This window comes from Dinoponera quadriceps, unplaced genomic scaffold, assembly GCF_001313825.1.
Source record: "Dinoponera quadriceps isolate SergipeBrazil2010 unplaced genomic scaffold, ASM131382v1 scaffold2358, whole genome shotgun sequence".
Classification (NCBI taxonomy): domain Eukaryota; kingdom Metazoa; phylum Arthropoda; class Insecta; order Hymenoptera; family Formicidae; genus Dinoponera; species Dinoponera quadriceps.
The window spans coordinates 168,323-189,716 of record NW_014556504.1 but is presented as its reverse complement, the minus strand read 5'-3'; the positions used below and the strand labels follow the sequence as shown (position 1 = coordinate 189,716).

General features: G+C 39.7%; 3 protein-coding genes across 7 annotated transcripts in view; 2 read left to right on the top strand and 1 right to left on the bottom strand.

Annotated features, from left to right (window-relative positions):
- Positions 1 to 7,286, top strand: part of LOC106747821 (THO complex subunit 2) — a 12,533-nt gene extending 5,247 nt beyond the window's left edge. Inside the window, exons 11-28 of one of the 4 annotated variants that reach the window (XM_014625743.1) lie at positions 427 to 544; positions 835 to 997; positions 1,093 to 1,274; positions 1,533 to 1,817; positions 1,882 to 1,994; positions 2,152 to 2,347; positions 2,669 to 2,797; positions 2,941 to 3,069; positions 3,185 to 3,442; positions 3,785 to 3,936; positions 4,201 to 4,330; positions 4,965 to 5,070; positions 5,535 to 5,569; positions 5,650 to 5,760; positions 5,843 to 5,903; positions 6,024 to 6,085; positions 6,917 to 6,981; positions 7,151 to 7,286. In XM_014625743.1, coding sequence (XP_014481229.1) covers positions 427 to 544; positions 835 to 997; positions 1,093 to 1,274; positions 1,533 to 1,817; positions 1,882 to 1,994; positions 2,152 to 2,347; positions 2,669 to 2,797; positions 2,941 to 3,069; positions 3,185 to 3,442; positions 3,785 to 3,936; positions 4,201 to 4,330; positions 4,965 to 5,070; positions 5,535 to 5,569; positions 5,650 to 5,760; positions 5,843 to 5,903; positions 6,024 to 6,085; positions 6,917 to 6,981; positions 7,151 to 7,181 — 2,326 coding nt within the window. In that variant the 3' untranslated portion in view covers positions 7,182 to 7,286. Of the gene's footprint in view, positions 1 to 426; positions 545 to 834; positions 998 to 1,092; positions 1,275 to 1,532; positions 1,818 to 1,881; positions 1,995 to 2,151; positions 2,348 to 2,668; positions 2,798 to 2,940; positions 3,070 to 3,184; positions 3,443 to 3,784; positions 3,937 to 4,200; positions 4,331 to 4,964; positions 5,071 to 5,534; positions 5,570 to 5,646; positions 5,761 to 5,842; positions 5,904 to 6,023; positions 6,086 to 6,366; positions 6,525 to 6,766; positions 6,840 to 6,916; positions 6,982 to 7,150 lie in introns of those variants that run through there. The other 3 variants (XM_014625742.1, XM_014625746.1, XM_014625745.1) reach the window with 3 other exon arrangements.
- A 91-nt stretch (positions 7,287 to 7,377) lies between these two features.
- On the bottom strand, positions 7,378 to 9,827 carry LOC106747823. 2 transcript variants are annotated; one of them, XM_014625749.1, is made up of 5 exons: positions 9,708 to 9,827; positions 9,345 to 9,464; positions 8,804 to 9,191; positions 8,213 to 8,343; positions 7,378 to 8,056 (listed from the first exon to the last, which is right to left on the bottom strand). In XM_014625749.1, the coding sequence occupies exons 1-5, from the start codon at positions 9,740 to 9,742 to the stop codon at positions 7,576 to 7,578; spliced, it is 1,155 nt and encodes a 384-aa protein (XP_014481235.1). In that variant the 5' UTR covers positions 9,743 to 9,827; the 3' UTR covers positions 7,378 to 7,575. The 2 variants fall into 2 exon arrangements, with proteins under 2 accessions (XP_014481235.1, XP_014481234.1); XM_014625748.1 differs by having other exon boundaries at positions 8,804 to 9,464.
- Positions 9,828 to 15,878: 6,051 nt separating this feature from the next.
- Positions 15,879 to 18,634, top strand: LOC106747813 (palmitoyl-protein thioesterase 1). The gene is made up of 7 exons (XM_014625730.1): positions 15,879 to 16,168; positions 16,967 to 17,076; positions 17,383 to 17,510; positions 17,612 to 17,767; positions 17,845 to 17,962; positions 18,129 to 18,287; positions 18,371 to 18,634. Exons 1-7 carry the CDS (start codon positions 16,021 to 16,023, stop codon positions 18,494 to 18,496), a joined length of 945 nt encoding a protein of 314 aa, XP_014481216.1. The 5' UTR covers positions 15,879 to 16,020; the 3' UTR covers positions 18,497 to 18,634.
- The last annotated feature ends 2,760 nt before the right edge of the window (positions 18,635 to 21,394 follow it).

Here is a 21,394-nt window from a genome sequence, read left to right as displayed (position 1 = left end):
GAAAAAATTAATTAATTGGGGTGGGAGGTACTGCCTCACCCACCATACTCGCCCGATATTTCACCATCGGATTTCCATTTATTCCGATCGCTACAACACTTTCTACGTGACAAAAAATTTGAAAATTTAGATGATATCCAAAATGCCCTCCCCAGATATTTTGCTCAAAATCCAATTGAATCTTATCGATCTGGCATTGAAAATTTGCATATTAGATGGCAAAAGGTTGTTGATAACGAGAGTGATTACATCATTGTTTAAAAATTAAAACTTGTTAAAAATTTATCTGTTTGAATTTAATGTGAAAAAACGACATTACTTTCCGGTCCCCCTAATATATTATATAATAATCGTTTTGATCGTTAAATCGTTAACATATAATTGCACGTGCTACTCTAGTCTTTCTCTCTCTCTCGCCACTTACAGCTTAGATCTACTAATATTAAAAGAGATAGTACAAAAAATGGCTGGGATTGAAGCAGCTGAAGAAATGACGTCTGATCAATTAGATGCAATGGCAGGTGGGGATTTATTGAAGAACGAGGTAAGTCAGTGTCATCGTACGATCGTACACCACCAAAAATATCATTCTACTGCTGAGCGATTGCTCAGTTTGTTTTTTTTTTCTTTCTTTTATGCGATTCGTATAACCAGACGTCATTTATGTTTACGTTTTTCTCTGCCTTGCTTTATCGTAGTCCACGATAGACGTAAGCGTTTAGTTTTCTACCATCGGTCTAACTTGTATGCAATATATATTTTTCTGTATGTGTGTATGTTAAACGCAATAATTACACAGATCGACTAATGCGTGAAAAACCCTATTCTTTCAAGGCCGGTTACTTCAGCCAGGTCCGCAACACGAAGAAATCTTCGATGCGTTTGAAGGATGCTCTCGCCGAGCATGATCTCGCAGTCGCTTTATGCCTGTTAATGGCTCAACAGAAACATTGTGTTGTCTACAGAGAGACCGACAAATCTCACCTCAAGCTTGTTGGTAAATACTACGGAAATACGCGGAATCGAGATAACGATATTTTGTCTCCTCGCTTGTCGACGTTTCCCTCTGACGGTCTTATCTTGTTGCTACAGGTAAACTGTACGACCAGTGCCAAGACACGCTGGTGCAATTCGGAACGTTTTTGGGATCTACTATGACTGTGGACGAGTATGTGAGACGACTACCCTCGATTCACTCTATGCTCCAGGACAATCATATACACTCGGATGTCGCATTTTTCCTGGCGAGACCGATGTTCGCACACGCCATAAATGTTAGTCGAATGTTTACACGCATGTCCGAATTTACCGGTACCGATGCTCGTGTGCGAATGATGCCGCTTTTGCAAAAATCACCGATTTCGAGCGAATCAGTTTCCTTTCCAATTATATCTCGGAGACTTTTGATTTTAGAGGCCACTCTCTCTTACAGACTCTTTGCTGTAAACTCGTTCGATTCGATTATTCAGAATTGGATATGTCAATCTGTTTCCGTGGTTTAGTTCTTAAAATTCGATTTCATATGCTCGTAGACAAAGTACGACTCTCTTCGTAAAGCCGATCCTAATTACAAGAAAATGTCCACGGCCATGAAGCAATTGAAGTATGCAGAGGCCGCGCAGGCCGTTATGGCACCTGTCGCTCAATCAGTAAGACCGTTGCACCCCCTGAAAGTGTGGGAGGACATATCGCCGCAATTCTTGGTCACATTTTGGTCCTTGTCGATGTACGATCTGTACGTGCCGGTTGAAAGTTATCAGAGGGAAATTGGCAAATTGAAGCAATTATCGACTCAAACCACCGATTCCAAAGATTTGGTAAGCGAAGACACTCGGCGCGTTGGTTATCATATTAATTCTAACTCTAACTTTTCGTTGGTAGAACGTGAGTAAAGGGAAGAAGGAGCAAGAGAGGTACACCACTCTTATCGAGAAACTACAAGAGGAAAAGAGGAAACAAGAAGAGCACGTTGAGAAAGTCTTCGCGTATCTGAGGTAAAGTGGCGAATTGATAGAATCTTTCGTAATATTTCGAAGATCGTTTTCGACTCGGGGTATTCTTGATGGTTTACGAAATTAATAAGATCCCTTCTCCCGGATATCTCTCTCTTTCTCTCTCAATAGTTCTAACGATTCTTTCACTAATACACAGACAGGAAAAGGACACATGGTTCTTGTCGCGAAGCGCCAAATCTGCAAAGAACGAGACGATAACACAGTTTCTACAGTTATGCCTATTCCCAAGATGTACATTCACGACTGTGGACGCCATGTACTGTGCGAAATTTGTACATACCATCCACTCCCTGAAGACTGCGAACTTTTCAACCTTGCTTTGCTACGATCGTGTAAGATATCTCGCCATTCGTTCATGCAACATTGATCTATCGATAATCATATGTTTAATTGGCAGAATTGGGTAATAACTAAGTTAATCGGTTAAGAGTCAAGTTAAAAAAATTAATTACTTCCAATTCTTAATTTGGTTTTGTTTAGTTTTGTTTTGTTAACCTTTAACTTGGTTAAAAATTAACTTACCCAATCCTGTTAACAAGTAATTGAGGTATTGATCTGATAAACAAGTGAATTTGTATATCGATCTATAATATCTCTTCAACTTTTAAACAGTTCTTCATACCTTATCATTTTTATGTTTCTGATATTTCCAGCTTTTCTGTGATATTACATATTCAGTCACCTCGTGCACAGAGAACGAAGCGAATCGATATGGCAGATTTTTGTGCGCCATGTTGGAGACTGTGATGAGGTGGCATTCCGAGAAAGCCATATTCGATAAGGTAATAACAATTATAGATCCAAAAATTTCACAAATGAAAAGTGACTTTCAGAAAGAAATTCTCGTAATTTGCACGAACATTGATTTCAATATGTAATAACCTATTGATCAGCATATTATTATTTTTTGTATTTTGCCCCGTAGGAATGCAGTAATTATCCGGGATTCGTGACAAAGTTCCGCGTGAGCAATCAATTTTCTGAAGCGAATGACATGGTCGGGTTTGAAAATTACAGACATGTGTGTCACAAGTGGCATTACAAAATCACAAAGGTACTTTATGCGATCTTGAATGTCTATGCGACGTGTTGTCTTAAAAATATAAAAAGTTACTTCCATACTGACAATGAGTAACACTTCTATAATGATATTTGTTTCTTTTAAATAGGCCATTGTAGTATGCCTCGATTCAAAGGATTACGTGCAGATCAGGAATTCATTAATAATATTGATTAAGATATTGCCGCACTTTCCTGTCTTGGCCAAACTTTCTCAGATCTTGGAACGAAAGGTAGAGAAGGTGAGAGAGGAAGAACGTGGCCAGCGTCAGGATCTGCACGTCCTAGCTACGTCGTACAGTGGGCAATTGAAGGCCAAAACTCCCAGTATGATACGCGAGTCAGATTTTCATCACGTGGGCGACAAGGTTTGGCGGCTCTAAAATGTGTATTAAGACACTGAAAATTTAACTGCAGCATTTATTGGCATTTATTAGCATTTATTTAACGGCGATAAAACGCGAACACCGCGACAGAATTAATTTTGTTTTTGCAAATCACGTTTTATTTTGTTATACATAATCAGTTTTGGTCATTCCTTGTTTTTTTCTTTTTCCATGACTGAGAACTTTGATATTGCATTTTATGTTGTTTCAAGAGAAATAAAGTTATATTTTTTCTGAATCTTTTTTCACATGCGTCATAATTATGCAATTTCGAAAAATTACACTACAGAGCAAGCATTTGAATCGCTACTTTCATTTGTGTAGGCCGGAAAGACACAAGACACTGCAAATAACGATACAAACGAAAAAGTCAGTAACGGAATGGCGGTCAAAGAGATCAATAACGGAGATAACCGGCCGGAGAAAGAAAATAAAGAGCAACGAGAAAAGCGGAATTCATCTAACCCAACACATCAGTAAGTATATAATATCTATATACGTATATTGTGTATATATCTATATACGCGCGCGCGCGCGCGTGTGTGTGTGTGTGTGCAAAAGTTATGTGAAAAAATATCTTAATCATAAATTCTTTTACAGCTGTAGAATCTAAATGTATTTTGAGAAAATCTTACAGATTTAAATAGAATTAGTTTAGAATTATTGTGTTAACTTGTAATTGAGACAATTTTTTAAATCTAATTATTTACTATACATTCTAACATTAGTTTTTTGAACAGTGAAAACACCGAGAAGCTCAGAAAGAAAGAAGATAACAAAGACGTTTCAGAAGTGAAGGAGAAATATATAAAAAAAGAAGAAGTGAAAGAGGATGAGGGATTGGATAAGAAGGAACGCAAATACTACAAGGTAGATATTGCATCAATACATGAGAAAGTGATTTTCATAGATTATGAAGAGGTTGTGAAAATTGAAATCACATGCTTTAACTTTTAGGTTAAAAATAATTAAACATTAGATGTTTACATTACCTATAAATATTAAAGAATATTCTTTAATGCTTAAATATTTATAAGTCTTTTTATATACTCATAGGTTTACTCGTATGTTTTCATAAATTTATACTTATTATTGTTAGTGCCTTATTAACTGTTTTATGTAGTCAAGATTTGCAATTTAAGACCCCTGGGTACTCGCTATGGCTAAAATGTCCGGAGGCTTTCTTTCAACCTCAACAATCAATAAATAGCCGAAAATTTGTACAACATGAAATTTACGTTTTTAACTTATCTTTTTTCGTGATTTCTGTTACATTAATCTTATGACTATTTATTTATTATTCAGGTTAAAGGAAAGCATCCGGATATTTTTACAAGTGTGCTAAATCGAATGTTATTTTGTGTATATATTCTTTCATCTCTACATGTGGCGTAATATATTTTGGCATACGATTTCTCGCTTCTAACATCATCAAAGAAGGATAATTATAGCGAGTACTTTAATTTTCTTCCAGTTTTATGTATTGTAAATTTCACAATTTCAGGAAGAGCACTATTACAGCAGTGGTGTAGACAATTTAGATCGAGATCTTTCTAGTGTGTCAAACAGTAGTGCCAGTTCGGGACCGACACAAGAAGGACTTGAGAGAGGTTAGTGTTGTAACTATAGTTGTAACATTGGTTGTGTTCATATATTTGTCAGTACTAAAAATCTATAGTATACGTGATACGAACTGTAGATTTTCAGCAGTGGCTATGAATATATGAACACATCTATTGTCTATTTCTCTTGATATCCTGGATCCTTGATATCTTCAGGATGTCCTGGCAGTAGTGCCAACATTCGTGAAGGCGTAAAACGGATTAAGGCGAACAAAAAATCCCATACCGTTTTACGATATTCGCAATAATTAATAATTATTATGAATACCTCAAAATAGTATGGGACTTCTTTGTTCACCTCAATCCGTTCTACACCCTGTATATGTATGAAATATCTTAGAACTGCAGTTGGGGGTATTCTACATTATTTAAGAAGATATTTTAAACATCTCTTATATATTAATATAAATAATATAATAATAATGTGTACATTTTTTTATATTTAATTTCAGATGCAAAAAGAAGAAAAGTGGAGAGCACTCCAAAGGTGATTGTATCTACATTATAAATTTTAGCTTTTTTTTTAATATCTCCTTGTAAATAAATATATATTTGTACATGCAGCAGGAAGTAAGACGCGTGGAAGCTGTCCTTGACAAGAAAGAACGCTCCAGCAAAGGGAAAACGCGTGACGAACAGAAAGAGCTCCGCAGGGAAAAGAAACAGGGACGAAAAAGAGTAATATGCGTAATTCTTATACAAAGAGATATATATAATTCGGAGAATCGTACGATTCTTATACAATTTTTTTCTTCCGTAGGATCGGACAGAAGAAACCGTGACGACTACCGAGCAAAAACGAAGAAAGGATGATGAAAGAGGTCCGTAATTACTTGTTTCTTAGTATAAAAAAAATTAATATGCACGAATTGACCTTTCGCGCATAGCAATTGTACAGAAAGCACTCGCAATAGATATTAAAAAATGAATATGTTTCTCAGCCAAAGGGACACATCAGAACGGCGACATTCCTGAGCACAGAGAGAAACATCATTATAGTAAGGTTGGTAGTATTAATTAACATTTCGTTTTAATAACGTCGTAACAACACGATTGAAAGTTTTCAATAGAGGTGTAGTTTTTTTTTTTCTATTACTTAGTTTCACTAATTCTTTCATATTCTATATAATTGATCTCAGGTACAATAAGTGACAGTTTACTGTTACTTATTTCTACTGTATCACAAAATGTTCTGAGTCGCTAACAAATTATAGATTTTTCTTACATATCTCAATTTCTTTTTAATATACAATGTTTTTTCAAGTTGGTTACGAAACTTTTTAGGGCTCACACGTTCGCAGAGCACGAGAAACACTTAAAATTTTAAGAAGTGTCCAGTGCGATTAGATCGATGACGAAATGATATTGTAAAGCGCAGTCTGATGCACACATTTTGTGGGAACTATACTCTTCTCTGAAATATACATAGAATACTGTTTGAATTCTATTCACAGTCCTATACCCTTGGCAAAATGCGCGTGCTTCCGATTTTGTACTTGAAAAATACTTCGATAAAAAAAGAACGTATTACATCGTGTATATTGCAATATTTCTTACGTAGGAAATGCAGTCTTCCTTTATTTTTGTTGTTTTCTGTAGATTTTTCTAATTAGCTGGCTTCTTTCATAAAAGGAGAATCCAGATTATTATTTTCTTAACAACTTTCTATTACTTGACTTCATAGTTGATAAAGACGTCTACTTCGAGTACGTTAAAGGGACGAAATGGACGGCAATAGCAAAAACAAGAAAGTATAGGTGACAGTCTCAAGTACCCAATGTCAGCCACAAGAAATCGTGGCGTACGGCAGATTCATTCAAGAATCTATTTTCAGGAAAAGTCTCCATACGCAAAGGATCGTCCTCATGAACGCGAAGGCCGCGAGAGCCGTGATAAACAATATCCTTTTTCATACTTTTATTATAAACATCGAGCGCAACGGCGCTGTGGTGTGAAAATATTCCCGCTGTCCTTGACGGTTACGATAAACAACGATGATGCGCATTGATTTGAGACGTTCTGACATCTGCATTGCAAATGTTAAATATAATCCTTAACTTAAGTGCACCAGGAGGAGTTCAGACCCGAAACGGAGATGATGTACAACAACGGAGAAGACCTCGACTTAACATTTTCTATGCTATGTTTGGTGTTGCATGTAATGATCGTAGAATTCGAAATAAAGCAAGAAGAAATAGTGGATAATTTGTATATTAAGTTAACATCCAATTTTATAAAATAAACTATCTAATTGTCCGATCATTGACAAAGTTGGTTTTTTTTTACGCTCGTTTCAACTCAGTCTTTCTTTTCCTCTTTAACGCAGGAGGACGGAGGAGAGTCACGACTCTTCTGGACGATGTGTGTGTATGTGTGTGTATATGCGTGCATGGTGTACGTCATGCGACGTTAATCGTAATAATACGGTGATACGACACGTAAATGGATGAACGAATTCGGCGAACGATGTCTCTTCATCGGATATCTTATTGGCTACGAAGAAGCGCTGACGAAACTGCAGAAATACTGATCGGCCTTCGAACTCTCCTCTTCCAAGCGTTTCAGCCTCATTTTCGCGTCCTGCAGGATATCCTCCGTGGAACTGCTCTCGCTGACGACGATCGCGTTCGCGCTGACGGAAACCACCGGCGCTTCGACGCCGACGACCGATCGCAACGAACGCACTTCTTCCAGCTGACGCGACAGCTGTACGCTTCGCATAGTGATCTGCTCTATCCTGGTGCGTTGCTCCTGCACGAGATTCGACAGCTCGACTTTCTCTCTCTGCAGTGCCTTGCACTCGTCCATCAACGCACGGCTCTCGGTCTGCACGTGAATGTTCCTGACATCCGTTGCTTGGCAGTTCTGACTCGGCGCGCCTTGCGACATTTCCTTCTGCATCTTCACCAGCTCCCGTTGGAGCTTCTTCAGATCGCCTTCGAATTTCCTGTAACTATCTCGTTCTTTCTGCAGTCTAAAAATATAATATTCCAGTCAGCCTGGAGTTTTGATATACGCGGAAAGAGATTCCAATCGGGATCACGTAAATGTTAATTATCAATCAACATTTGATAACTATGAGTATTTTCGTCAATTACAAAGATTAGTCTTCTTAAATAGTAACGAATACCTGTTGGCTTCTTGTGTTAAAAAGTTCTGTTTCATAGACAGCTCCATTTCCCTCTGCAAAATATTTCGCGCCTCATTGTCTTCCTTCTCATTCAACTGCTTCTCTTTGAGCGTCAAAGATTGCATTAAATCCTAAATAAATAAACGGGAATTATACTGAGCCTTCTATTTTAATCTATCACATGTTTTATCTTAGTAGGAGTAAGGTAGGAATAAAAAATAAGTTCAGACAAAAGTTATTCGGTCGGTTGAGGGGATCATCTGATGGTGATCTTCATTTGACCTTGGATCAAGGTCAGAGAATTATTTTAAGGTCAACTTTGTTTTTTTTTAAATGAATACTTTATGCGACATTTTACATTTTATACTGAAAAACATCAGAATATCAACGAAGTTAAGGTCACCACTTTATACCCCTCTTCAAATCCTATAACTTTCGTCTGAACTACTTTTTCAATTGCTTCGTTTTCAAGATATTTCACTGTTTCCATTAAAATGGAACACCCGTATTATAATTTAAAAAAAAAAAGTGGGATCTAAAAATACATATAAATAATATATATCTAAAAATATGTACAATTGGATGTGTCACCTGAGCTTCTTTCAATTTTGCATTCAGAGAACCAAGCTGATGTTTTATGATGGAGGCTTGCTGTGTCAGTTTGTTCTCCTTCATCCTCAATTCGTCATCGTACAATTGTTTCTGTCGCATAATTTTTCTCCTCATTGTTTGCACTCTCCTTGCACCTATGTCTGCCTCCAGAGCTAAATTAGCTTGCGTCTCCTTGTCATACAGAGGACCTTCTCTGACCGAAGACTGAGCGCCGACCATAAGAGAGTTTATACAGTTTAGGATAGATAACAGCAGAGGTGCCTCGCTGTTCAGGTAACTCGATATGATACCCTGGGCCTCGGGCTTCTTTGGATCGATGCCCAGTGTTTCCAGGGTATGCTCTATGTAATCACTCTGCAACTTAAGCCTGCTACCATTGCCTCTGTCATTGTCGCCAGAGCGCTTTGGCATGCTGTTGCAAAAGTTTACTAAAAGCGGAACCTCGCTAGCAAATATCGACAAGGTGAAGGAGTAATTGTGACTAAACAGGTACTCGGCTATTAACATATCGTGAACGTACTGTTTCGCCGATCTTGCCTCCTTGCTCTGGCATAGGCCCAAATCCTTACCCTTCAGAGCGTTCACCAAGTTCTGGCGTAGGTGTGTCCTGATATTTGATATGATCCCGCATCTCTCAAACCTGATGAAACCACAATGCGTTGGTATTACAAACAGAAATATAAGAAATAATTTACAAATACAAAGTGAAAACGAAAACTATAAATGATGAATTGTATACACAGGTGTTGTGCGGGAAATATTGTTAACTTTGAATGCCGTTAAATTTAAATACTGCGAAGAAAATTGACATCCAGTTAACCTTGAATATTTCCTTACGTTGTAATCAAACATGATATTGCGTGCACGTTGTTTATGCGCTTACCAAGCATATATGGTGGAATAGTAATCACTGTTCATATCAGATCGAGAGATGTACACGTAAAACGACTTTGACGGTTTATCTGGCAGCGAGCACAGGACGCTCGAAGGTGTTGACACAACACCCGCCACTTCCGCCCGATAAATCAGGGATAGGATTTGCCGCCAATTTTTCCCCGTTGATAAAGTCACCGGTAGTTGATCAATCGGTTACCTTTACTCAGCCGACAAGAAGCGAGAAGCAAGAGTCGCCGATACGTCGCCGATAGGTGTCGCACGAGTAATAAAAAAAATGCAACAACGGTTATTAAATCGCGTCGAATTTTCGTTGTAATTTTCATATTATCGGCTGCCTTGTTATCCATCACATCGGCGGCCACGGCATATAGAAGACCGCATATTTGTCCGCATCGATATCGACGAAACGCGTCGATATTTTTCTTCCGATCGGCGAACAGGATACCCGCGGCGGCAGCGGCAGAGAAGAGCGGGACAGGGCGGCGGGGGATGAAGTGACGGGAGAAAGAGCCGATATGGAGAATCGGCAAAATAGATTCATTAGCGCGACATCACCGCAGCTGCGGCCGCAGTGGTGAGACCTCCGGTCCTGTGTATTCTCAGGTTAGTGGTTTCCGGCGAGTAATTATTGCCCGACCAGTGTTGCCCGAAGTCCCCTCTCCCTCTCTCGCTCATCCCCGGCGGGCCGATGAAGATCCGCCCGGCGTTGAAAGGCCGCCCGGGAACAAAGCGGCAACAAAGAACGTCGATTTTCCCCGTTCCGCGGCGAGCGATGAGCCGATTAACCCCTCGTTGCGCGTCCCGGTTTTGAATTCCGGCCCGGTCTGGTAAACGATATTCGCGAACGAGAACGCTCCACCACGCGGAGATATTATTACCGATGAAAAAAATATCGGGTCGCACAAAAGACCCTCGTCTGGAGGAACTTATCCAGGTAGGAAATGACGCCAAAATGATGTCGAAGTGATGAGAAATGATCGAAATGTGAGTCACTATAGTCATTTTCTCGTCGTTTTGACGTTACCGTGAGAAGCTTCCCAACAAGAGACGCAGTTGAAACAGCTGTAAACACAGTTGTAACAAGCAGTCCTTGTAAGTGACTTTCTATGACGACATAACGTGACATAAGTCGACACAGCTGCATAGCAGAGTCGAATAATTTAATAATTGAACCAGTATCATGGCTGCCAAATTTTTAGCAATATTTATGTAATTTTTATATTTGTAGCATTAAAAATATATTGAAGAATTACTTTCTTTCTTCGTGATACTTTTCGCGGCGATTCTTGATGCTTTAACTTTTTCTTTAACGTAAAGAAATGTAACACGTAAATTATACATTACACTCTATAAAAAAGCTATACGTTCTGTAATTAATAAACTAATGACGGAGTATTAGCAGTGTTTTATGAAGATGAATATAATGAACATTTCTCAATTTCATCTCCGGACGTCAGTATTTGCATTGCCTGCAATAGTTTTGGCGTATTTCAGTTACGCAGGCAGGACCTAATTTCAGATGCGCGCATGGAGACCTCAAAGACTTTTCGAAAAATTTGTAGAAAATAAATTTTTGCTCCCCTTCCTCCTTCAGAGATTGAAATCCCCTATACCCATGAGAATATACATTAATTATTTCATCGTTAAAGTGCTTATGTTACGTCCCGAGTTGGGTAAGTTAACTTAAAAGTTAAAAGTTAATTATGCAAAACTATATATATAAATCTAACCTATTTTCTTTCTAAATTATATATATATATATATTTTTTTTTTATTTATAACTTTTAATTAGTTAGCTTTTGTTTAGGTAACTTTTAATTTAACTAAATTAATTGTACAGGCCACTAACTTTTAACTTAAGAAAAAAAAAAGTTAATTCATCCAACCCCAGTTATGCCATTGCGTCCGAATACTTTATATGCAGCGGTTTTTAATACGCACTGATCCGGCGTAGTGCAGATGACCGAATTCGCTACAAGACCATTAGCTTCTAATTCGACGGCAAATTGCACAATAGCGAGTGACGGGTAACGAGGTCGTGCATCATGAGCCCGCGCGACTAATTACGCCACGCGAGTTGAACGCGACTAACTAACTAACGGGTTAACAACACCGGCTCGGGGGNGGGGGGGGGGGGGGGGGCGGGAGAGAGGAGTCCCCTCCGCGAAGGGGACCACAGTGCTTTGGTCGACGGTCAACCTATAGGCGTGCCGCAGCGCGTGTGCCGAGAACGATTCGCGCGCGGTGGCGGCTAGCTGATTAATTAGAACCTCTACCCTGTCCCCCCTCCCTCCCGTTTTCCCCCCCATCGTCAAGGGAACTCGATGTAATTACGGGCATCGGGCGGTGCGCGCGCGGGGCGAGGAAGAACGGGGGACGAGGGGATGCCTCGGCGGAGAGATGCGAAATGACTGCGCGCGGGTTGGCCGCTGTTGCGAGGGGGGGAGAGGGGTGGCACCGAAAAGCACAGTGGTTCGCGTGCTGCAGTTACCGGCGAACGGATGGACGGACGGACGGAATGGTTGGAACGGACGGATGGATGGATAGATGGTTAGGGATGGATAGGTCGGGGGAAAATCTCCCTGGCGGTGCGCCGTAGAAGGCGGTGGAGTTCGACAAACTGGATTCATTACGCCGCGGGTGGAGGCAGAGAGCGGGGTGACGACGTGGAGAGAGAGAGAAAGAGAGGGAAAGAGAGAGAGAGAGAGGGACTGAGCGGAGAAGAGTTGCGGAGGGTAAAGGGATAGCAACGCGCGTCGCAGAGTACCGCCACTGACGCGCGGACACGAAGGGGTGAATTCCTCCGTCTCGCAGTGTCCGGACGATCTTTGGATCTTCCGCCGTTAATTCCCGTTAATCTCTTCCAGAGGAAGTTCTTTCTTATTTCGGGAACCGTGAGTTTTCTCTCGCGTGCCTGGGCGGAGGAGGTGACGATGGTACCGCTGGGGTGGCTTCTGCGAAGGGTTGAGTCGCGGGCGCTCGTTTAACGGAAGCAGGGTGACGTAGATATGTACACCCGTGGGCAATGACTCGTCCCCTCCTCTCCGCCTCCTAAGTCTAACGGAGCGAATCTAAGGGACGCTTATCCCGTTTTGTCTGAAAGAGTCATCACATAAAGGATCAGGCTAATATCGGAGATTAAGTTCAGATCTACGATAAGTGTAGTAAGCCTTTAGCTTTGAGCGATAAGGTTTAATGTAATTGTTAGAAAGTAGTTCTTCTCGCGAGAAATCGTAACAACGCTTGAATCTCAGTAATTTTCAGCGACGTCCGGTAACGTTTCTCGCTAGTTCAAATTTTTTTCGCTAGTCTGATACGATCTTTACGTGAATATTTTCCTAGTCAGAACAAGTCGGAAAGAGACAGACATCTTTCTAGCATCACTAGATCTGTGGGGGACGAATCGTTGTCCACCGGTGTATATTGAAACGTCTGACTTTTATTTCTTTCTCTCAAAAGATCGAGACGGGTTTCACGTAAACTTCCAAGGTTTCGGCGATACTTCACGATCGCGTTCAGTGGAAAGTAACCGTGGAAATATAAAGGATAACACGCGATAAAGGATTTCTTCTTCGCGCGGAGCCGTTTTCTTTTTTTATTAGAAAGACAGACGATAGATTGGTCTCAGAAATTCACGAGCGACCGCGCGGCGCGAAGAGCAGGCGTTAAATTTCCTGCGCGAGGGACTCCTCAACCGTCCCGTCTTAGCCAGGAAGACTTCCGCTTAATTTACCTCTCATTGGGCTGGCGGGCACTCGCAGTCGTTGCCCATCTATTTAATATGTCGATCTCCCTCCCCGTCATCTCCTCGATCGATCCTCCCTTCGTCTCTCTTCGCTACTCTTTCTCTCTCTCTCTCTCTTTCTCTCTTCCTTCCTTCCCCTTTTCCTTCGCGCAAACTCACTCCTAATATTTCCTTTATTCGCCTCTCTTTCCGCTCGCTGCAGCATCCGTTACGATATCGGATGCGCCTATTTCCGACTCTCACGAAAATCGCCTTTTGTTCTTAGCCCTCCTTTACACGTTTCTGCTCTGCTATCGCGTGTCTAATGCGAAACCAGGAATTACATATCTCCGATTGAAATTCCGAAAGCCCAATTTGAGATATCGTTACTTCCCAAAGTTAACTATCCTGATAAAAAATTATTAAATTTTAACATACATATGACTTTAATTTGATATATTATTGATTTAATTTAATATTATTAAGCATTTAATTTGATATTATATATCAAGTTCCAATTCGATTTCGAGAGCTGACCTCGGGAGGAAAATAAGATAAGACGATTTCATCGGAGATTCTGAAGAAGAGCGATCAGCCAACCGTACGAAGAGAAGAGAGCTGCGTGCACGCGCTGTGGTCGCGACTTCCGATGAGATTGCACACACAATGCCCGGTGCCTTCTCTCCGCTCGTTGCGCCGATGATGGTCGCCGGCACAGATCCGCTTTAAGTGATTACTGCATTTCCATACGCGGCCGGAACGCCGAAGAACGGAAACAATGTATCCCGGAACAAGCGGCTCGGATATCGCGCATTGTGTTCCGGATATCGTGGCGATTCGCTAAACAAAACGGCCACTGGTTCGCCTCCGGTCCTCCTACCCTGTCTCCCTCGCTCGCCCCGTTACCCTTCTGCCTGCTAAACGAACGACGCAACCCTCCTGGAGCCTCGATGGATCCGACGCTCCTTCCAGCAAACCCGCCGCTGCCAACCGCGAGGAATGCCGAATGGCATTCGCTAATGCGCGGAAATAACAACGGCGATGCGATGCGCTTTCACGTCGGTGGTCCGTAATGAGCCACGCGATTCGGAATCGCACGTAAGAACGTGAGGGGATCGGCGAGACGAGGTACGCGGCGTACACCGAGAAAAAGATTTCCCCAGATTTTAATCAATTTTATCGCATCCAAACGAATCTCATCATTGGCATGCTCCAGAAAAACTAACCCCGCCGATTAATAAATATGATTGTTAGGCTTTTCAACGAATATGTATCTTTATCTTAAATAAAAAATTCGCTCGAAACGAAGGACAATTTTCTTATAAAGGAATGATTTGCTTATCGAATGAATTTTACATATTTTTGTTGTGACCAAATAATATTTTATTTGGCTGAAAGATATTATTTCAAATAATTAGCGTTCCTTATGTCAATTAATAGAGTTTTCTCGAATGAGACGACAAAATTTCTATTCAAACAAATATTTTGTATATGTTGTTTCTGTGAATCAGATTTTAGTCGATTAGAATAGAAACACTACATCCAAAGAAACTTTTTTCTCTGTTCTACAAGTCGCAAGCGTGACCGAGTCGCACTCGGTTCCACAAACTTTTTACGCAATTGCGGAACCGAGGTTGACCGAGTTTTTCAATATCTTACGTATGCGTAATGTTATATCTGTTGATTACATCGTTATTGCGTAATGACAGTTACAGGATGAAATCGCGCACGAATTATTATTTATTGCGTTAGACTTCCTTCAAGCTCCGTTGAAATCAAAGTTGGAACGGTTTCACGTTCGGTTATTCGCCACGATAATACATACAAATCCCTTAATTCTTAAACGATTATTATTTAGATCAGTTCTGAGAAGTTAAAGAAAATTGTATGTGTGCACTTTTGAGAATATTTAATCGGTATTGTGATTTTTTCATGTATTTATTATTAAATATTATTAAATTTTTTATGTATTATTATTATTTTCATGTACTTATTATTTATTATTAAAAGCATGACAATGTATCAAGCGTTTCGGCTATTTACTAGCCCTTTTTAATAATCAATTTTCAATAATTAACCATGTCCAAATTCATGTCGTTATCAAACAAAAGTCTATGATCTATAATGGCCGATCTTTGTTGTGAGCAATGTGTCTTCTTTGCTCGTTTTTACCCGTATTTACTTGTGTTTTTAATTTTCTGCTGGCTTGACCTACATATAAAGCGTCACAGTTTTATTTATAGGATTAAACACCACGCCAAAGCCTTAATTAAGAATAACAATAACACATAATTTTCACCGGAAAACAAGTCTATGCTTATAGCCACGTGCGCACGCAAGCGGAACCTGTATTGCCGATGGAGCGTGACACTTTGAAGTATTTCCCATTGTGACCGCGTGGCACGCTGTTGCCGATAAACATATGATACATTCAAATAAAGTGTATATGTGTTTCGGTCAACGGTGTCATGTTGCGTATTAACACTCCGTTGCATTTCGCGATGATTAACAGTGTGTAAAAGTATTGCGACGGTTCAGTTAGCTGTAGGGATATCAACGATATCGGACAATCGACATGGATCGCGTCATGCAAAAGTGGGTGACGCAGCGTGTCTGCCTTTTCATCGTCGTGTTGTTTCATCTCGCGAATACCAGTCATTGTTTACAAAAGGAAAAAAATGCCACAGCTTTACCGGTGCCGATAGTGCTGTGGCACGGGATGGGTGAGTCTTATCACATTACGATTATTTGGACCGCATTGGATCTGCTTTCCTACAACATTCACTTTCTATATTTTCTCACATTATATTGTCCTTCTCTTTTTCTTGTTCTATTCTCCCTTCTAATATAACCGAATTAAATGTAAAACAATGTCGTGATGATCATCTGATTTACATATCAGCAACGTCAGAGTTTAACTAATCGCGATAGTTTTTCTTTTCTCTTTCTTATTGTGCGCTGCAATAGTTTTTAACTTTCCCCTATACATATATACATATATACTGCTGTGGAATTAATTATACTTAATCTTGTTATGAGAAACAGCTGTATCTATTTTGAGATAATTAAGTTTACCAGAGAGAAAATTTTATCTATGCTTATTAACGCTTCTCCTTAATATATGAGCATTGTGATTAGATCCATTACCACTTACAGATGAAATGAGTTATGAATGGAATGTTTTTTTATCCATGATTATATAGCATAATAGTTAAACATTATTAACTTGTAGGATGGATACTTGCGTTAAGTGTTTTACATTTAGCATTCACAGAAATACTTTATTCGTTATTTATTTATCATCTTAGAGATAACTTAAGACATTAAATTTATCGTAAATCAGATAATGTTGTTAGATATCATTGAACTTTGTTGAATATAGAATTTGAAATGTGTTTTTCTTGTAACATAGAATATCATTTTTAATAATTAATCGATATATAATTTCCAGTCTTCTATTGTTTGGTTTATTGAGCATAATATATATTTTACTATAATAATAAAACTATATTTCCTTGCAGGTGATAGCTGTTGCTTCTCTTTTAGTCTTGGAAGAATAAAACACTTTTTGGAAGATGAAATACCAAAGGTTTATGTGAAATCTATACGTATTGGAAATGATATTACACAGGTAGGACATCATTATAAAACAACTTATTATGAAAATAAACTCAGAAAAATATTTAACTTCTCTATTTGATATTTTTTGCTATTGCTATTTTATATATTCTCTCTATTATACTATCTGCTCACTTTTTATGTTCAATTCCTTTTTTATTTTATTGCGGTAGATGAAATATGTTTATATAAAGAATATGTTTACAATTTTATTTATTTTACTTTTACCTTAAAATCACATACAATATAATATTTTTCACTTCATTATTTTAATTTATGCTCTCGTCTCAATATAAAGATATCTTGTCTTTTCTTGCAGGATGTGGAGAACAGCTATTTAGGTAATATCAATGAGCAAATAGAGCAGGTGTGTGAACAACTGCAGCAAGACTCAAGGCTGCAACAGGGATACAATGCTATTGGCTTCTCTCAGGGAGCTCAATTTCTGTGAGTCAGCCAGTCTGTTGCGACTTATAATTTTAATCTGTGTGTTACATTCTTATTAACTAACCTTGTATATTACAATCTTTCGCTATTCTCTATTGTAGGAGAGCAATAGCTCAAAGATGTCCCGACCCACCGATGCGAAATTTGATATCTTTGGGTGGTCAACATCAAGGTGTTTACGGCTTGCCGAAGTGTTCAGGCACATCTCATTTATGCCAATATATACGGCGTTTGCTCCATTATGGCGCATATTTACGGTACATATTGTATATAGTCAGTAATTTGTTTTTACCGTTTTATATTATCAAGTGTCACATGTCCAGTGTTTCTTTAGGTTTGTTCAACGGTCGGTAGTGCAAGCTTCCTACTGGCATGATCCCCTGAACATAGATGAATATGTGGAGAAAAGTATCTTTCTCGCTGATATCAATAACGAAAAAGTAACCAATAAGGTATGCAATCACGAACTATAATTTTAGATTGCTAAAATATGATAATGTGCAAAAGCATCATCAGTTGTATCACATCGTGCTCATTAGCAGTACACGTAGAAAAAAAAGTGTGGAAATTATTAAATAATTAAAATGTTAATTATTCTTTTATGTTAATTATTGACAGACATATAAGGATAATCTTCAGAAGCTGCAAAATTTAGTTCTCGTGAAATTCGAGAACGACACAATGGTGCAACCGGTGGAAACGGAGTGGTTCGGATTCTACAAGCCTGGTCAAACAAAGACGATACAGACTCTGCAGGAGAGCGAATTGTACAGAGACGTGAGGAACCGAGCAATCGATTTAGAAACTTTCGACATGCTGTTTGTAGCTTAACGTATATATTGTTACTTCATTATTCGCAGGACCGACTTGGATTGCACAAGATGGATAAGGCCGGCAAAATTCATTACCTTTCCACACCAGGTGAACACTTGCAGTTTACGAACGCCTGGTTTACTGAGAATATAATTAAGAAGTTTTTAATTTAACTGGCGAAACATCGTGAAATATTTCCTAAGTAAGTTTGAAGATCTTGAAGTTTAATATATGACACAAACACGCGCACAGGAATATAAATGACATGAATATGAGTGATATGAATATAAATATGAAAAAAAAAAATTCATATGAATATTGAATTTGAATGATGAATTCATATGAATATTGAATTTGTGATATGTAACATCGAATAAAATTTAACTATTACTATTTTCAATCGATCGCTATATATATTCTCGCTCCTGTTCTCTTCCTTGATTCTTTACTTTCCGCCAAATATCGGTAACTTAATCTTTCTAGTTTGACATTTCTCTAACTCTTCTAATCGGAAATTCTCCGCATTGCAGTCGTATTGTACACATCGTATTATTCGGAAAGTCGCGAAAGTAATGAGAGACGCAAGATTACGCGTCAAGCGAAGTAAAAGCTGAACGAGCCGAAAATTCCTGCGCGCGTAATACGATCTTTCGAGTGTGCGCGTCATCGTGTCAATTCGAAATACGAGAGATCAAGTCTCGGATGTTATTCTTTTAAGTGTCTCGGGTATCTTTAATCTCTGCTCGTACCTCCCTTTCCCGCAGCAAGGATAACGATAACGGACCGAAGAGTCTCCCTAACGAGAAGGACGGTACATCCCGTTCCATATTTTTCCTTTCACTCTACGATATGCATAACTCGCAACGTATAATTCCTTCTTCGTCAGTACCTTCTAATTTACCTATTTTCGCCGAGTCCTCGCAATCTCACGCTGGTGCCTCCTTTCTGGCGACACGAACAATGACGCGCGGCGAAAGCCCGATCGAAGAGAGAGAGAGAGAGAGAGAGAGCCGCAAAAGAGAATGCAACGTAATTCGTACTGTTCATTGTCGCATGACGCGATTGTATATAGACGCAGGGGGTGGATGAGAGGCAGAGAGAGAAAGAGAGAGAGAGAGAGAGAGAGAGCGCAGGACGGCGGGGGGAACGGCAGAGAGCGCGGCTCGGCTCCGCGGCGGGAGGGTGCGCCGCCACCCTTCTCCGTCCACCCTCGGCGCGCCCTTCTCCCTTGCCCGCTCTCGCCCCCGCGTGGCACAACAAAGCCGCGGGATGAGAAAACATTAATCTAGGCATGTTTTGCAATCTCGCCGCCCGCGGTGTAGCTACATATAATGGAACGCTGTTATTGCTACGCTGTTATGGCGTGCGCACAATGTTCGTTTCGTGCCTCTTCCTCCCGCCACCTCCCCTCCACCTCCTCGCAGTAGTCGTCGTTGTCGTGGTCGTCGTCATCGTCGTCGTCGTCGTTCTCCTCCTCGTACAGATTGCTGGTGCGCACGTGTGTTCGCCAGAAGCGCCCGAGATTAATATTTCGAAGGTAACGAAATGACGACGCGAAGATTCGGGGGCGTCGCGATTCGTTGAGCGCGCGGCGGACACAGGTGTTCCGTGTTGCGCGAGCGGGACGTGTGTCTTTCCGATATCGATACTGTACTCCCGCGGTATCGTAATCATAATTGTAGTAATCTATATATAATAGGAGGACACTTTTGTGTGAGAGATTGTGTAAAGAGAGATTATAGACGGATAGGCGTGAATAGCGCAACATTCTACTATTGACTGTATATAATATGAATTAATAAATTAAGCGAAGGAGAAGAAAAATCACAAGATGAAAAACACAGGGATTTATACGGCACAACTAATTTTATATCATATAAAATATACTATAATATATAAAATTGTGTATAACGGAGAGTTTTGGAAAGTTGTCGGTGATTTGTGAAAAAATTCAAATAATTAGAAGACTGGAGTTCAATATCATTTACAGTCTACCGGTGTGAGAGCTCGGCATATGAGGTTCGAGGTTGCGAAATAAGTAGAATAGGAGCCATTGCATTGACTCAAAAGTTTAAGAGGAACATTAATTTTAACGGATTCGATTATAAGTGGAGAGTCTACCAGCTGATTAAATATGCTAAAGATAAAAGTAAGGTATCGAGCGTGTTGTATTTTTATTAATTAAGCGTGAGCGAGTTGCGAACGATCGTCTCGATAGATTTTCTGTTTTTTTTTTCTTTTTTTCTCAAGATCGCAGGAACGCATGTTTTTTGCATTCGACGTTATCGTGTCTTGCAATTAGACAAATAAAATGTCTCCGCGCGATGTGCGCCTAAACCACCTCCGGACGCCCCTTCCCGCTCCGTTTATTCCATCCCTCATTAAATGCCAACGATGGAGCGGCCAAGGACACCGCGAGGATTATTACCGAGAGGCCGGCACATCCCTTCGGCGTCCAATCGTGGGTGTCCTTAGAAGGGCCGCCTCTCGTTGCGATTTCATCCCTGGAGGGGTGAGCGGCGCCGGAAGGAAGCGAGGGGTGAGAGGCAAGAGTGCAATAAATAGCGGATGGGCCGTGAGACGCATCCTGTGAATGATAAACAGGATAAATCGGGAAACTTGAGATCGACGAGATGAGATCAAGTACAATTGATTCGAGTATACTTGATTGTTCGTCAATCTATGCCACTTCGAAAACGTTTAAATAAGATTGTTGAAACGAATGAAAAATTGAGAATTACATACTTTTTGATGTCAAGTATGTATTATAATAATGTAGAGGAAAAGCATCAAAACCAATCACTTAAGTTTTGAGCTCTGAAACCTTGTTGGAAGTGTAAAATTAAAATTTATGCGTGTTAGACTGAAAAACCAGTTTGATTAGATCAATCTATAGATGGACAACTAACACACGTTTTAGTTAAAGAAAACAAGATTTCTGATTAAACTTTGGAATTTCTGTCGTAAGAACCAAATTTAGTGCAAATCAGCAATACTTCTCTACCAAAATATATGATAGCTTTATGAAAATTATTACATATTTCCTTGCAAATAACTATTTTTTAAGATGT

Excerpts from the sequence above, each read along its gene's own strand:
- LOC106747823 (XM_014625748.1), bottom strand. The coding sequence starts at position 9,742 with ATGAACAGTGATTACTATTCCACCATATATGCTTG. Across the intron at positions 8,344-8,803 it reads CAAAATTGAAAGAAGCTCAG|GATTTAATGCAATCTTTGAC; the intron begins GTGACACATCCA and ends TTATTTATTTAG. Across the intron at positions 8,057-8,212 it reads TTAACACAAGAAGCCAACAG|ACTGCAGAAAGAACGAGATA; the intron begins GTATTCGTTACT and ends TTATATTTTTAG.
- LOC106747813 (XM_014625730.1), top strand. The coding sequence starts at position 16,021 with ATGGATCGCGTCATGCAAAAGTGGGTGACGCAGCGTGTCTGCCTTTTC. Across the intron at positions 16,169-16,966 it reads AGTGCTGTGGCACGGGATGG|GTGATAGCTGTTGCTTCTCT; the intron begins GTGAGTCTTATC and ends ATTTCCTTGCAG. Across the intron at positions 17,077-17,382 it reads TTGGAAATGATATTACACAG|GATGTGGAGAACAGCTATTT; the intron begins GTAGGACATCAT and ends CTTTTCTTGCAG.